Raw genomic sequence first — 16,049 nt, 5'->3', positions numbered from 1 at the left:
TGATAGTGGGTCTTCCACATGCTTAGTGATTTTCTGTATTTGTTCTATCAGTTTGTCAGGATAGAATGTCAAAGTCTCCAACTGTAATTGCGAATTTGCCTGTTTTTCCTCTTCTGTCACTTTTTTTTTTTTTTTAAGATTTTATTTCTTTATTTGACAGAGAGAGACACAGTGAGAGAGGGAACACAAGCAGGGGGAGTGGGAGAGGGGGAAGCAGGCTTCCCACAGAGCAGGGAGTCCTATGCAGGGCTCGATCCCAGGATCCTGGGATCATGACCTGAGCCGAAGGCAGATGCTTAATGACTGAGCCACCCCTTCTGTCAATTTTTGATTCACATATTTTGATCTTCTGTTATTAGGTGTACATATATTTGAGGTTTCTTTCTTAACTTTGCGCTACTGATATTTGGAGCTGGATGATACCTTGTGAGGCTATCCCATACATTGTAACATATTTAGCAACATCGCTGGCCTCTAAACACTATATGCTAGAAGCAACCCCACCACCACCAGTTGGGACAACCAAAAATGTCTCCAGATTTGCCCTTGGGGCAAAATTACCCCAGTTGAGAACCAGTAGGCTGGATTAAAAAATACTGGAAACAAAAAATGGAAATAACGTTGATAGGAAAAAGAAAACAAAAAACAAAAAACAGTTCCTTTTAATAAATTTTTATTTTGGAGGCACCTGGCTGGCTCATTCGGAAGAACATGAGACTCTTGATCATGAGTTCAAGCCCCATGTTGGGTGTAGAGATTAAATAAATAAACCTTTTCTTTTTTTTTAAAGAAACTTTTAAAGTTTAAAAATTTCAAAAACTAAAAAACACCTCCTATACCATATACCACTTTAGAAAGCTTGGATTATTATTCTGGAGACAATGGGGAGCTTTTATACAGAATGGGGACAGATTCAGATGACTTATTAATGATAATTATATTAAATGACCAGAATAGGGAACCTAGAGAGAAAAAAAGTAAGTTAGTGGTTGCCTGGGGGGATTTGGGAGAGCACAGCAATGCAGTGGCGGGGTGGGGGGGGGATGCGGTTACCTAAAAGATATGGGGGTTCTTTTTGAAATAATGAAAATGTCAGGGTGCCTCACTGGCCCAGTCGAAAAGAGCATGCAACTCTTGATCTCAGGGTCATGAGTTTGAACCCCGCATTGGGTGTAGAGATTACTTAAATTTTTTTTAAAAATTAAAAAAAAAAAAAGAAAAATGTCTAAATATCACAGTCTAAAATACACTGTGATAACAGTTGCACATATCTGTGAACATAGCAAAAACCACTGAACTGTACACTTAAATAAATGAAGTATAAGGTATGTGAAATGTATCTCAATAAAGTGGTTTTTAAAAATTATTATTATTATTAAAGCTCACATGTACTGATTATTTACTTTGTGCCAGGCACTTTAGTAAGCTCCTCACATGCATTATCTAGATCTTACAACAATCTTATTTATAGCAATAATAATTAACCACTTTTTATAAACAGTGCTTACTATAGTCTAGGCATCTAATTCTCCCAGCAACCCATAAAGTGGTAATATTATCCCCATTTTACAGATAAGGAAACTGAAAAATAAAAAAAGGGGTTAAGGTCACAAAGCTAGCAGCAGAACCAGAGTCCTTGCAACTATTTAGCAGCTGCCATATGTAATGTATCAAGAAACTGAGACTCAGGAGAGTTAAGTAACTTGTTCAAGGCCCCAAAAGGAATTAAGAGAATAGATTTGCTCTTCAGGCATACTTCAGTTCCAGTACCTTAAGCACTCTGCTCTTCCTGAACACAGACAGTGATCAAGGAGGTAAGGGATGTGTGATATTATCATTTATAAAGCATTTTTTTAAAGATTTATTTGCGAGAAAGAGAGCTTCGTGCACATGTGGGGGGAGGGGCAGAGGGGCAGAATCCTCAAGCAGACTCTCTGGTTGAGCAGAGTGGGACCAGGGCTTGATCTCACCACCCATGAGATCTCAACCTGAGCCAAAACCAAAAGTGGGACGCTTAACAGACTGAGCCACCCAGACTCCCCATGATTTATAATAGTACATTTTCCTAAAAACCCTTGGAATTAATTTCCTGTGAGGAGAGTGATAAACTTGTCCTTTGTTATGTTGTTATGTTAAGGACGTGAATTTTAAGGGGGTTTTTTTTGGTTTTTAAAGTAACTTCTAGGCCCAACATGGTGCTTGAACTCACTACCCAAGATCAAGAGTTGCATGCTCTATCAACTGAGCCATCCAGGTGCCCCAAGGTAGTAAATTTTGGAAAGACCCAAGGATGGGGACTGGTTGTCAAGAGAACCAACCAAATGATTACAGTGTTGGAACTTTCAGTCCTACCCCCACCTCCACCTCACAGGCCACTGAGGCTGGACACTGAGTTCCAACACTAAGGGCTAAAGATTTCATCAACCATACCTATGTAATGAAGTCTCTATAAAAACCCAAAAGGACTTGATCAGGAGAGCTTCCAAGTCAGTGAAAACATGGATATGTGGAGAAAGTGTCACCTCCGGGGCGCCTGGGTGGCTCAGTCGTTAAGCATCTGCCTTCGGCTCCGATCATGATCCTAGGGTCCTGGAATCGAGCCCCACATGGGGCTGCTCGGCGGGAAGCCTGCTACTCCCTCTCTCACTCCCCCTGCTTGTGTTCCTGCTCTCGCTATCTCTCTGTCAAATAAATAAATAAAATCTTTAAAAAAAAAAAAAAGTGTCACCTCTGGAGAGGGCATGGAAGCTCTGCACTCCTTCTCACATACCTTATCCTATGCATCTCTTCCATCTGGCAACTGCTGAATTATATCCTTTTTTTTTTTTTTTTAAAGATTTTATTTATTTATTTGACAGAGACAGCAAGAGCAGGAACACAAGCAGGGGGAGTGGGAGAGGGAGAAGCAAGCTTCCCGCTGAGCAGGGAGCCCGATGTGGGACTCGATCCCAGGACCCTGGGATCATGACCCAAGCCAAAGGCAGCCGCTTAACGACTGAGCCACCCAGGCGCCCTAAATTACATCCTTTGATAATAAACCATTGATCTAGTAAGTAAAATGTTTCTCTGAGTTCTGTGAGCCACTCTAGCAATTTAATCAAATCCAAGGAGGGGGTTGTAGGAACTTCCAATCCACAGCCAGTTGGTCAGAAGTGCAGGTGACAAGCTGGACTTTTTTTTTTAAATTTTTTATTGTTATGTTAATCACCATACATTACATCATTAGTTTTTGATGTAGTGTTCCATGATTCATTGTTTGCGTATAACACCCAGTGCTCCATGCAGAGCGTGCCCTCTTTAATACCCAACACCAGGCTAACCCATCCTCCTACCTGACAACCTGGACTTTTAATTGGCATCTGAATTGGGGGTCGGGGACAGTTTTGTAGGACTGAACCCCTAACATGTGGGATCTGATGCTATCTCCAGGTAGACAGTGTCAGAACTGAGTTAAATTTTTAGACACCTAGCTTGTGTCTGAGAATTGCTTGGAGATTTTGGAAAACACACACACTGGAATGGAGTCAGAACTATAGGATGGTGGTGGTAGTAGGGATGAAAAGGAAGGAATAGATTCAATATTGAATAAATAAAACATGGAAGACTTGGCCATATGTGAAGGAAAAGGAGTGAAAAGAATGAGGACACTCAGTTCTCTGAAGTGACTGGATAGAGAGAAGGTGGTGTCACCAGCTGAGATAAAGAACATAAAAACAAACACAATCCTAAAAAAATTCTTACTTCAGATCTCAACTGCAATGAGAATCATGTTTTCAAAAGTCTTTGCTTTCCAATAAAAATTGTTTTGTTTCTAAAAATAGGAGAAAAAAAGAATGGCAACACAATCAACTCTTCTGAGTGAAAGTCTTGAAATGATTATGGTTACTGAGAATGGTTCAAGGAACAAACCTGAAAGACATCTCAGATAGGACAGAATTTGACAATGTGAAGCAAAGAAAAGGGAGAAGCAAAGGTGTCCTAATCTCCTTAATTCAACTGAACTTTCGAGTAGCTTTCAAGTCCAATACTATTTCTATACAATCTCAGAATCCAAATGAGTAGTTCTCACACTTATGTGTGTCAGATTCTCTAAAACTTTTATCTATTAAAGACTACAAACCATTTCCCCACCCTACTCCCAAAACATAAACAATTTTACATCCAGTTACAGTGGCGTGGAAACATAAATCTCCTGTTGCTGGTCCATGATCCCCAGATTCAGAATTTGTGCTTTGAATTCTAAAGCCCACTTACAAAAAATACCTCCAGCAACAATACATAACCCAGGAGCCTGTCACCAGAAGCTCAGCTCATACAAACTGATTATCTCTTTTCTTAGTCCAACCCATCAAAACTCAGTTTTCTTTTTACAGCTCACCATTTGTTTAGTGATTCCCTTCACTGGGTCTCAGAAGCCAGAAACCCCAAGATCTTTGACTCCTCCCTCCCCTTCAGATTTTCAGTTTGCTGTCACCAAACAGAAATGCCTCTCATGTTAGTTCTCAGCTGCTCCAGACCCAAAATACTCTCGTTGCTTCCTAAGCAATGGGATATATACACAACGCATTTATGACTGAATAAATAAGTTATAGATACTGGAGTTAGAAGAAAAAAACCCACATTTTCTACTCTCAAGAAGCTCAAAGATATTGGGGGTGAGGAAGCATAAAATAGGATATTAAAATGCAACGTGAAAAAAATGCATGATAAAGGTCCTCAACTCAGACAGCAGGGAGTCAGGGAAGGCTCTTAAAAGGTCAAAAACCCATGTCCTAGAAGACTCTAATTCACCTAATAATGCCTATGGTTAATGTCACACAGTTAGCACTAGCTGTCCTGCTTTGCCCTTCAGTTGTTTTGTGTTTATGAACTCTCTCCAAAAATAGATGCTAAATTCCCTGGGGGCAGAGATCGTAACGAATTTCTGTCTCCTCACAGAACCACACCGTGCCTCACGCCAAGCAAGAACGCAATCAATACGTGTCAGCTGGCCAAAACTATGGGATGGGGCAGAAAAGAAAAACAGTCACCCACACTAACAGGGGTGGCTTAGACTTGGCACACTAGAGTAATACACATGTCAAAATGGCAAAGATAGAACCTCAATTACAGAAAAACAAACCACATTTCTTTCGGAAGGCCACGTCTGCCACAGAGTGCTGCAGGGTGGTCGGCTGGTGGAGAGGACGGAAGGGTCTCTCAGATCAACACAAAAGGCTTCTTCCAATTTCCTCAAACACGCGCGGACGTCTCTGCCCCCGGCCAGCCCTGGGGAGGGGTCCAGGGTGACAGAACGCCGCTACTCTCTTCCCTTAAAAGTAGCGCGTCTCGTTCAGGGCTGCAGGGCACGCGCGAGGGGGGCGGCCGGGGTCTGCCCGGCAATTTCCCTCTCCCTCCTTCTTTTACCTGTTTGGCCAAGAACCTGCCCAGTTCGCTGCGGCTCTTCTCGTTCTTGGCAGCGAGTAAGCGTAGCGGCGCGGCCGCCACCTCCAGGAAAAGGTGCTCCATGACGGCAGGCCCTCTGCCCCGGCGGCCACCAGCGCTCCCTACTTAGCGCTCGGAGCCCCCGAGCCGCTGAGGTCCCGCACCGGAGGTGCCAGCAACTACGCCCCCAGGGAAAGCACCCCGGCTGCCCCGCAGACACCGGGAGAACTGCAGCACACGTGGGGGAGCACGCGGCGCTGTCCGTCATCAGCCCGCGACCACGACGGCGACGGCAGGGCGGCCCCAGCCCCGCCCCCTCAGCAGCGGAAACAGCGGGAGTCACCACCGCGCCAGTTCCGGGAGCGCAGTAGAAGCGGACTGCTGTTGTGATCCGGGTCTCTTGGGTACAGTGCTGGTAGGTTTCGGAGGCAAGGTGTGGCGGCACAGCGAGACGGGAGATTCCGCTAGGCCGGAGAAGCGAGGGAGCTCTCAGCCCACCATGCCTCCCTCCTGTGGAAGTATGACAAGCACGCCCCTTGCGGTATTCATAATATAAATATTGGAAATAAGTGCTCAAGGAATATTTAAAGTGTGGTGTATACGTTATATAATATTAAGAAGCCGTTAAAAAGAGTGGACTAGAACTTCACATATACGTGTAGTTCAAGGACAAGCCAAAATAATGACAAAGTCAGGCTAATGGTTGCTTTAGGGAGTATTGACAGCCAGGGGACCCGAGGGAACATCCTATGGTGATGGAAATTTTTCATTATCTTCCTCTCGGTGGTGTTACGCTGGTAGGTAAATTTTTTAAAATCAAAAAACAACTGTACACAAGATTTGTGCACCTTGTGTAAATTATGCCTCTAAAAAGTGTTTTAAAAAGGGGTAGATCTCTAATAACAAGTTATACTGTGATTCAGTCTTTTTAAAATAAATGTATTTGAATTTGACATTTTTTCCCTAGGGTTTGAATGTTTGCTTTTGGGGAAACTCAAACTCAAGCGCAGAACTTCCAGAACTGGGGAGCTATAAAAATGGGGCAAAAAACATTTCCAAATAAATAATATTTTTAAAATTTGCAAGAAAATTGAGAGGGTTCCCTGAGGACTAGTACAATGAATGAAAAATTACCCAAGTTTGAGGAATTACTCATTTTCCTCTGGGTATCTCCCATGTATATGTGAAGTGTACACATTAATACACGTATGTATGTTTCTCATTAATCAGTCTTTGACAGGGTCTTACCCAAGAACTTAGAAGGGTAAAGGGAAAATTATTTTTCCTCCTCTACACACCCTTTCTCAAATAACCATAAGGCAACATTTTTGGGTGGTAGAAATGTTTCAAGACTATATTGTGGTGATGGTGGCACAACTCTATAAATTGAATAAAGTCATTGAATCTCACACTTACAGTGGTGTGTGAATTTTATGGTATGTAAGTTATACCTCAAAAAAGCTCTAAAAATAATAACAATAATCGGGAAGGAATAGGGTATGTGTAAGTACAGATGAAGCAAGATTGGCAGTATATTGATAATTATTGAAACTGGATGTCAGGTAAACAGAGTTCATTATACTCTTCTTTCTACTTGTGTGTATGTTTGAAAATTTCAATAATAAAAAGTAAAATAATACGTATTTTTTAAAAGACTACTAGGGTCATGTCTAAAGGACTCAGGTACTAAAGAGCAGGAGAATATGCCACTTAGGCATGAAAGAGTTTGGGACATGCCACCCCAAATTATGCCACTTTGGCATATTGATTATTTTGAGCTAAAGATGCTTTAGAAACAGGAAGGGCTCTCTGACCACCCCTCCCTTTTCTACCTAAAGCAGGCCATAAAATTTCCCATGAGGAAAGTACCCTCTACCTTTTACCAGGAATAAAAGAACACACTTATCACCAGAGACTGGTAATTGACACTGAGTGGGTCTGTACAAACTTACTAAAATAACCCTTATCTTCCACTAGTTTTCCCTCCATATATCTTCTAGTCACTTTCCTACAATTTACTGCTCCTAGCCCAAACCCCTTTTGTCTTGTCACTTCTTTACAAATTTATTTCTTATTTTTCTAGAAGGTATGTAAGCTTTCTTAAGCTGAAGGCAATTGAGGAGAAACAGATACAAAAGCTCTCTGCCCTCCTCTTATTTGCCTAAAAGCAGGATATAAGTTTCTAAAAGTGTCCTCCTTTGCCCTCTCTATCAAGAAGGACAGAAGTTAATCACTGGAGACAACTGTAGACCTTTATTAGCACAGAGACAGCATCAGAGGAAACTACATAACAAACCTTGCTGAAACTAGCTGTTATCTACCATTAGTTTCTCCATATATTTGCCTTCTCACAATTTGCCACCCCCAGAAGCTCAAAGTTCTTTTCCTTTGTCTTGTCACTTATCTAAAAATTTATTGTTCTTTTTTTTAAGATGCTATATAAGCCCAGTTTTTAACTACCTCTTTGAGTTACTGGTCTCTGAGTACTCCCATGTGTATGCACGATGCACATGTTAATAAATTTGTTTGTTTTTCTCTTGTTAATCTGTCTTTTGTTAATGTATTTTATCGGGCGCAAGCCAGAGAACCCAAAATGGGTAGAGGAAAAAAATTTCTTTTCCTCCCTTACAGTACCAATTTAAAGAGGCTCCTACTGACGAATGATGGTACAATTTGAGCTTCAATAAAGCTAACAATTGCAATGAATTGACACATATTATATACGTTTAAATCCATGAATATGTAATTTTTCATTTTTTTTAAAGATTTTATTTATTTATTTGTCAGAGAGAGAAAGAGAGCACAAGCAGGGAGAGCAGCAGGCAGAGGTAGAAGCAGGCTCCCTGCTGGGCAAGGAGCCCAACGTGGGGATAGATCCTAGGATCCTGGGATCATGACCTGAGCTGAAGGCAAATGCCTAACCGACTGAGCCACCCAGGAGTCCCTGTAATAATATTTTAAAAAATTGGTTACCTTTGGAGTAAGAAATCAGTCTTGAAAGTTGGTAAATAAAGAGAAGATACCAAAAATTTATCCTGCCTTCATATATGAATTTTACTACTAGGTACCCAAATAGAAGATAATGAGAAGTGTGTCTTCATAAAAATAATACAGCTATATTAAAAAGAATTGACAGAATTAGGGCACCTGGCTGGCTCAGTTGGTAGAGCATGCAACTCTTGATCTCAGGATTGTAGGTATGAGCCCCATGTTGGGTATAGAGATTATGTAAAAAAAAAAATTAAAAAAAAGGAATTGGCAGAGGAAAATATCAACATTTTCCAACCCCCCAGTTAATCAAGTAACCAAGGCATTAAGTATCAGTGGCTGTTAACATCACAAAAGGACCAAAAAAACCAGACTTTAGGTTAGCTGCTGATAAAAGAACATAATACCACCTAAACTATAGTCTTGTCAAAAGTATCTGGATCTAGCTGCCAATGTGCAGAAAATAGAGAACAGAGGAATATGTTAAACTGCAACATGAATATATAATCAACAAAATCCAGACTGTTAGGAGATTCTATAGATCAAAACAAGTTTTTCAAGAGATAAATTTAAAGGAAAGGTATTGGAGGAGGGGTGCCTGCATGTCTCAGTAGGTTAAGCATCCAACTCTTGATTTTGGTTCAGGTCATGATCTCGCGGTCAAGAGATGGAGCCCCACATTGGGCTCTGTGCTGGGCGTGAAGCCTGCTTTAAGATTCTCTCTCCCTCTCCCTTGGCCCCTCCCCACCTCTAAAAAAAAAGGTATGGGAGGGGAAACTGTAGATTATAAGAGACTGCTTTGGACTGAATGTTTGTGTCCTCCAAAATTCCTATGTTGAAGCTCCAAACCCCAATGTAATGGTATTTGGAGGCGAGGCCTTTGGGAGGTGATTAGGTTTAGATAAAATCATAAGGGTAGAGGCCCAATAATGGGATTAGCACCCTTTCAAGAACAAAACAGAGCCTCCTCTCTCTTTCTGCCAAGTGAGCATCCAGTAAGAAAGCTACTGCCTACAAACCAGGCAGAAAGCTTTCACCAGACACTGAATCTGCTGGCACCTTGATCTTAGACCTCCCAGTCTCCAGAACTGTGAAAAATAAAATTTTGTTGTTTAAGCCACCAGTCTATAGTGCTACAGCAGCCTAACTAAGACTGAGACTTATGAGACTTTAGCAAATTTTTATAACACAGGCAAAACTAAATCATTGTGCCTGGAAGTGCACACTTGGTTAATCAAACTATAACAAAATGCAAGGAAGTTTTTACTGTGAAAGTCAGGGTAGCAGTATTTGGGAGGAATGGGGCTGTGATTGGGGTAGGGGTTATAGAAAAGCTTCTAAGTTTGATTTGTGACCTGGGTGGCAATTACAATGATATTTACCTAATAATACTTCATTAATGGATGTTTTTATTGTTCTACAATATAAAAGTTTTTTTTAAAAAATGAATACAGAAAATATAAACAAAAACTAAAAAATTGATTCAGACTTCAGTACATGTCAGGGTAAGAGTTCTCATTTCTCCCAGGCACTCTGTCAAAGAATTATTGTGCCTCGGGTGCTTCGCTGGCTCAGTTAGTGGAGCATGCCACTCTTGATCTCAGGGTTGTAAGTTCGAGCTCCATGTCCAGTGTAGAGATTACTTAAAAATAAAATCTTAAAAAATTTTTTTACTTGTGCCTCATTAAGATATCAGAAGTGTTATGTGAAGTTGAGAGAGCACTGAAACAGCATGTAAGGACCTGAGCTATTAGTTGTACTTTTCCATTAACTAGCTATGTGACCTAGGTTAAGTGATTTAACCTTCCTAGACCTCGGTTTTTCTCTAGAAGTTCTGATTCAGAGTCAATAAGTACTCTTGGAACACAGGAAGTGCCTTATTCATCTTTGTATCTCACACAGCACTAACATACTTTTCTCATACACAATAGGCATTTAACAAATGTTCAGTCCTTCCAGGTATTTAGATGTCTGAGAAACCCAGGAGCAATTTACTTAATTAAATCACTGTGAGAATTATAAAAGAAACATATGTTTGGAAACTGATTTCACTCTACTTACAAACTGTATAAAGCAAGTACAAATTAAGAGGCTTAATATTCCTTTTTGAAAACTAAGGGAAGAAACTCCTCCTCTCCCCATTTCACCTCATCCCTTTCTTTCAGAATTTCTTTCTCTCTCCTTTTCAAATATATGTAAATTTTTTTAAAGGATTTATTTATTTATTTATTTGAGGGAGAGAGAGAGAATGTGTGAGCTGGGGGGAGAACGGCAGAGGGAGAGAGAGAATCTCAAGCAGACTCCATGCTGAGCGTGGAGCCCAATGCAGGGCTCCATCTCATAACCCTGAGATCATGACCTGAGCCAAAATCGAGAGTCGGACACCTAACCAACTGAGCCACCCAGCTGCCCTTCAAATGTATGTGAACTTTTTAAAAATAAGCCTCTTGCCAGTTTTACAACTCGGGAATTTTTCTTCAAGGACCTGGTAGTCATCTCTTTGCAATGAAATCATCATCAAGGAAGATAATGCCTGGTTGCCCGATTTCCAGGGAGGAGATGGGCCTAACTTGTACCTGACTTTAAATTGCAAAACCTACCTGATGTAATGTATTATATCCATTTAACTATTGTTAAATTAATTAAACAAACAGGCCATTAGACTGAGGTAGCTCTAATGCTGTGGTAACCTTCTTAAGCAAATCAAAATCTAAGTCTGTAGATGCCTGAAGATTAGGAAATCAAAACACTAAAGACAATCACAAACAGCCAACTCAGCTTTGAGCTATAGCAAATCAAATAATTTCCTTTCTTTGCATCTGTACTTTCTCTGTATAGGTCTTTCTCCTTGCTCCTTTCACAGAGCATTCCTAACTACTTCTGGTTTAACACTGCCCGATTTGGATTGATTTTTACTCAAATAAACTCTTACAATTTTTAATATGCCTCAGTTTATCTTTTAACACTATATGAAAATGAGATTTCTTTCTGTCTTTGCAATCTCTTTAGGGGATTGTCTGTGATATACATCACATTCTGGTTTAATGCTAATTCAGTAATAATAAATTGTTTTCTTTCTCTCCCTTCATGGAGAGATTTTCTGGTTTGGAGGAGATTTTGTTTTTAATTGTTTCCCCCAATAACTGTGATTTCATATATAAAACAAAGCAGTAAAAAGAACCAAAGCACATTGAAAATTATAAGAAACTAAGTCACTCTCATCATTATTTTAAGAAATGAATTCCTTACTAAATTATCAGTTCCTTTCATAAATATTGACTACCCCTTATTTGCAGTTCTCTTATTCAATACATACTATAGACCTCTCTGTTATTCATACTTAATAGTAAATACCCACAAGAGACAAAAAAAAAAATCTCTTTCTCAAGATTTTCTGGTTCCAACTGTTCCTAATTTTCATACTCAATGTAAAGATGATGGACAGGGGCCCAGACCTTAAAGGATTCTCAGTCTTATGGTAAAGACAGACATCTAAGGGGTAGTGTCACAAATGGCTCTAATAGAGATTTAGGGAGAGGGTGCTGTGAGTACAAATAGGGAAGCTGCCAATTCAAGCTGGAAGATAGGAAACACTTCTGGAGAACGTGAGTTGTGAGCTCAGGCTTGAAATTGTTATAATAGATTTTATTACAGGGGCGCCTGGGTGGCTCAGTCGTTAAGTGTCTGGCTTCGGCTCAGGTCATGATCCTGGGGTCCTGGGATTGAGCCCCGCGTCGGGCTCCCTGCTCTGTGGGAAGCCTGCTTCTCCCTCTCCCGCTCCCTCTGCTTGTGTTCCCTCTCTCCCTGTGTCTCTCTCTGTCAAATAAATAAATAAAATCTTAAAAAAGATTAAAAAAATAGATTTTATTATAGGTTTAGGGAAAATTCAAAGGAATGACACATTAAACGCTATTACTCTAGTAAGCTTTTCACAGAGACCCTTGTTGCTAGCCCTACTCCCCTATCTCTCAATCACCCTCCTCTCTGTCCGGCTTGGAGAAAGGCCCCTCATCAAGTGAATCTGTCTCTTCCAGGAAAACTCCATTCCTTTCGCACAGAAGTTGGCCTCACCTATGATCTGTTCTGTTTCCAAAATATCTGGGAGAGGGGCGCTTGGGTGGCTCAGTCGGCTAAGCATCTGCCTTCTGCTCAGGTCATGATCCTGGGGTCCTGTGATCAGGTCCAGCATCAGGCTCCATGCTCAGTGAAGTCTGCCTCTCCATCTCCCTCTCCCCCTGATTGTGCTCTTGCTCTCTCTATCTCACTCTCTCTGTCACATAAATAAATAAAATTATTTTTTAAAATAGCCCTTCAGGGGCGCCTGGGTAGCTCAGTCGTTAAACGTCTGCCTTTGGCTCAGGTCATGATCCTGGGGTCCTGGGATCGAGTCCTGCATCAGGCTCCCTGCTCAGCCGGGAGCCTGCTTCTCCCTCTCCCACTCCCCCTGCTTGTGATCCCTCTCTCACTGTGTCTCTCTCTGTCAAATAAATAAAATCTTTAAAAAATAAAATAAAATAAAATAGCCCTTCAAGAATAGCATGGAGGACATTAGGAAAAGGAAGGGAAAAATGAAGTGGGGGAAATCGGAGGGAGAGATGAACCATGAGAGACTATGGACTCTGAAAAACAAACTCGGTTTTAGAGGGGAGGGGGGTGGGAGGATGGGTTAGCCCAGTGATGGGTGTTAAGGAGGGCATGTACTGAATGGAGCACTGGGTGTTATATGAAAACAATGAATCATGGAACACTACCTCAAAAACTAATGATGTATTGTGTGGTAACTAACATAACATAATAAAATAAAGTTAAAAAAAAATAGCCCTTCAAAATATCTGGAAGAATTTCCAAGACATATTAACAACCATGAATTTCTCAGAGCCCAACTTCTTTAATCAAAACCCTCCTTTACTATGGTTAAAAACAAGATAACAGGCCCAAAATGGAGCCACTTATGCTAAGCCCCACTTCACTAAACTGAGGTGGCTTGCCCAGAAATGGAATCTTAAACCAGTCAATCAGGAATTGCCAGATCAGCACTAGGTAGGTAGTATGACTGAAAGACCCCTGCCAATCCCTGGAAGAAAGTAACTTTGCAATAACCAGTTTGATTTTCTTGACAGTATAACTTCCTTGTTCCTATTCTCTTTTGCCTATGAAAGTTTTTCATTTTGTACAGCTCCTTGGAGTTCTTTTTCATTTTCTAGATAAAAATGATGCTGCCTGATTCAAATAGATTGTTGCTAAAAAAAAAAAAAAAAAGATTTTTCCTTAAATAAACCCTTAAAAATTTTAATATGCCTCAGTTTCTCTTTTAACATTATCAATGGGACCATTGATTAATTTTGCCTGGTTTTGAACTTCATATAAATTAAATCACATAGTATGTATTACCTGTGTCTGGCTTATAACACTATTTTTTTTCTTTCTTTTCTTGATGAACATTTAGGTTGTTACCAGTCACAGCTGTTATGAAAAAAACCTTGTGAATATTATGATACATGCCTCTTGATGTACAAAACACACATATACCCAAAAGTATATAATTAAGAGTAGAATTGCAAGGTCATAGGCTGGGTATTTTATTCTTTTCTTTTTTCTTTTCTTTTCTTTTCTTTTCAGGCTGGGCATTTTAAACACATGCTATGGTGGATAATGTCAAAAGAGTTTTCCAAAATGGTTGTAATAATTCACACTATCACTAGAAAAGTGTGAAAGTTTCAGTTATTCTATTTCTTTGCTGATACTTGTTATTCTCAGACTTTTAATTTTAGCCAGACTGGTTGATTTGTGGAAGTATCTCATTGTTTGAATTTGCATTTCCCTGATGAGCAAGAATGTTAGTATGTTTCCAACTACTTAGTAGTCATATGAATGTGCTTTCTGTGTAGTTTTTTTGCCTATTAAAAAAATTGGGTTGTCTTTTTGTTATTGATTTGTGGGTGTGAGTGTGGCTTGTTTTTTTTGTTGTTGTTGTTGTTGTGTTTTGTTGCTATTCTGGATTTAACTCTGTCAGATATACGTATTATAATTATTTTTAAAAGATTTTATTTATTTACTTGTCAGAGAGAGAGAGCACAAGCAGGGGGAACGGCAGGCAGAGGGAGAAGCAGGCTACCTGCTGAGCAAGGAGCCCAATGCAGGACTTGATCCCAGGACTCTGGGATCATGACCTGAGCTGATGGCGGACGCTCAACCAACTGAGCCACCCAGGCGTCCCCAGATATATGTATTATAAATATCTTCCCCTGGTTGATAGTGAAGGAGTCTAGGACATTCCACCTCAAAATATAATGCTTTGGTATATTGATTATTTTGAGTGGTAGGCACTCAAAACAGCAAATGCAGGGAAAGACTTTCTCTGAGCTCCCTTCATCTAAAGATAGATCCTCCAAAAGGAACTCTATCATCATAAATCCATTATTTTTGTCTGTGTATTCACCATAGTCTACTTTCCCTTCCATATAAGTTTGGAACCCCTTTTTCATGTACTGATATGCCACATCTCTGAGGTGTGATCAGAATACTGGTATTCTGTGCCATGGTGTCTTTTGACTCACATCACCCATTCAGTATGTTTCACTTTCCCCTGATTGCCACATCTCATTTGTTGCTAGAGAAGTATTGTGACTGGGTTTTTCCCTTCCACCTGGAAAAGACAATCCCTTATCCACTGAATTGCTGTGGCACCTTTGTCATAAATCAAGTAACCCTATATGTGTGCTTCTGTTCCTAGACTCTCCATTCTGTTCCATTAGGCTGTCCTTGCAGTAAAACCACATTGTCGTAATTACTGTAGCTGTACAGTGAGTCTTGAAATCCGGTTGTAGTAGTCAGGGTTCTCCAGAGAAACAGAATCAATAGGAGATATGTTTGTATAAACAATATTTCCTATAATACCCTATTATATATTTTATATATATATAGAATTGACTCATGAAAATACAGCATCTAGGAAGTCCCATGACCTGCTATCTGCAGACTGGAGACCCAGGAAAGCTAATGGTGTAGTTCTAGTCCAAATCCAAAAGCCTGCAACCCAGGAGCACTAATGGTGTAAGTTCTAGTCCTAGAGGAGGAGAAAATCAATGTTCCAGATCTAAATCAGGTAGGGAGAGTAAATTCTCCCTTCCTCTACCTGATTGTTCTATTCAGACCCTCAATTCCTTGGATGATACCCACACTGGTGAGGGCAATCTACTTTATTCAGTCTACCATTTCCTGCAGAAACACCCTCACAGACATACCCAGAAATAATATGTAACCAAGTATACAGGCATCCATGACCTAGGCAAGTTGACAGGTAAAACTAACCATCTCACTGTCCACTGGTAGTGTAAGTCCTCCAACTTTGTTCTTCAAGAATGTCTTGGTTATTCTAGTTTAACAAGGTCATCCTTACATTATTGTCTAGTTTCAATTCTCTTTTCTGTGCCTTTAGTTTCTACGTCATGTACCACCATTCTCTTCAAATAAAACAGCCATATGACAGCTCTTTTATAAAGCTTTATAAATAAACCAAAGAAGCTTTAAAATTATACCTTTTCTGGGACGCCTGGGTAGCTGAGTTGGTTAAGCACCTGACTCTTGATTTTGGCTCAGGTCATGATCTCACAGTCATGAGATTGAGCCATGCGTTG

General features: G+C 40.3%; 1 protein-coding gene across 2 annotated transcripts in view; it reads right to left on the bottom strand.

Moving 5' to 3' along the window:
• MDN1 (midasin AAA ATPase 1) overlaps positions 1 to 5,693 on the bottom strand; it is a 159,494-nt gene extending 153,801 nt beyond the window's left edge. For both annotated transcript variants that reach the window (XM_032409275.1, XM_032409277.1), the window contains exon 1: positions 5,407 to 5,693. In XM_032409275.1, coding sequence (XP_032265166.1) covers positions 5,407 to 5,508 — 102 coding nt within the window. In that variant the 5' untranslated portion in view covers positions 5,509 to 5,693. The remainder of the gene's footprint in view (positions 1 to 5,406) is intronic.
• Positions 5,694 to 16,049: the final 10,356 nt, after the last annotated feature.

Source organism: Phoca vitulina, unplaced genomic scaffold, assembly GCF_004348235.1.
Source record: "Phoca vitulina isolate PV1807 unplaced genomic scaffold, GSC_HSeal_1.0 scaffold11, whole genome shotgun sequence".
Lineage (NCBI taxonomy): Eukaryota > Metazoa > Chordata > Mammalia > Carnivora > Phocidae > Phoca > Phoca vitulina.
Note: the sequence above shows the minus strand (reverse complement) of the source record. Positions and strands in the feature narration are given on the sequence as shown.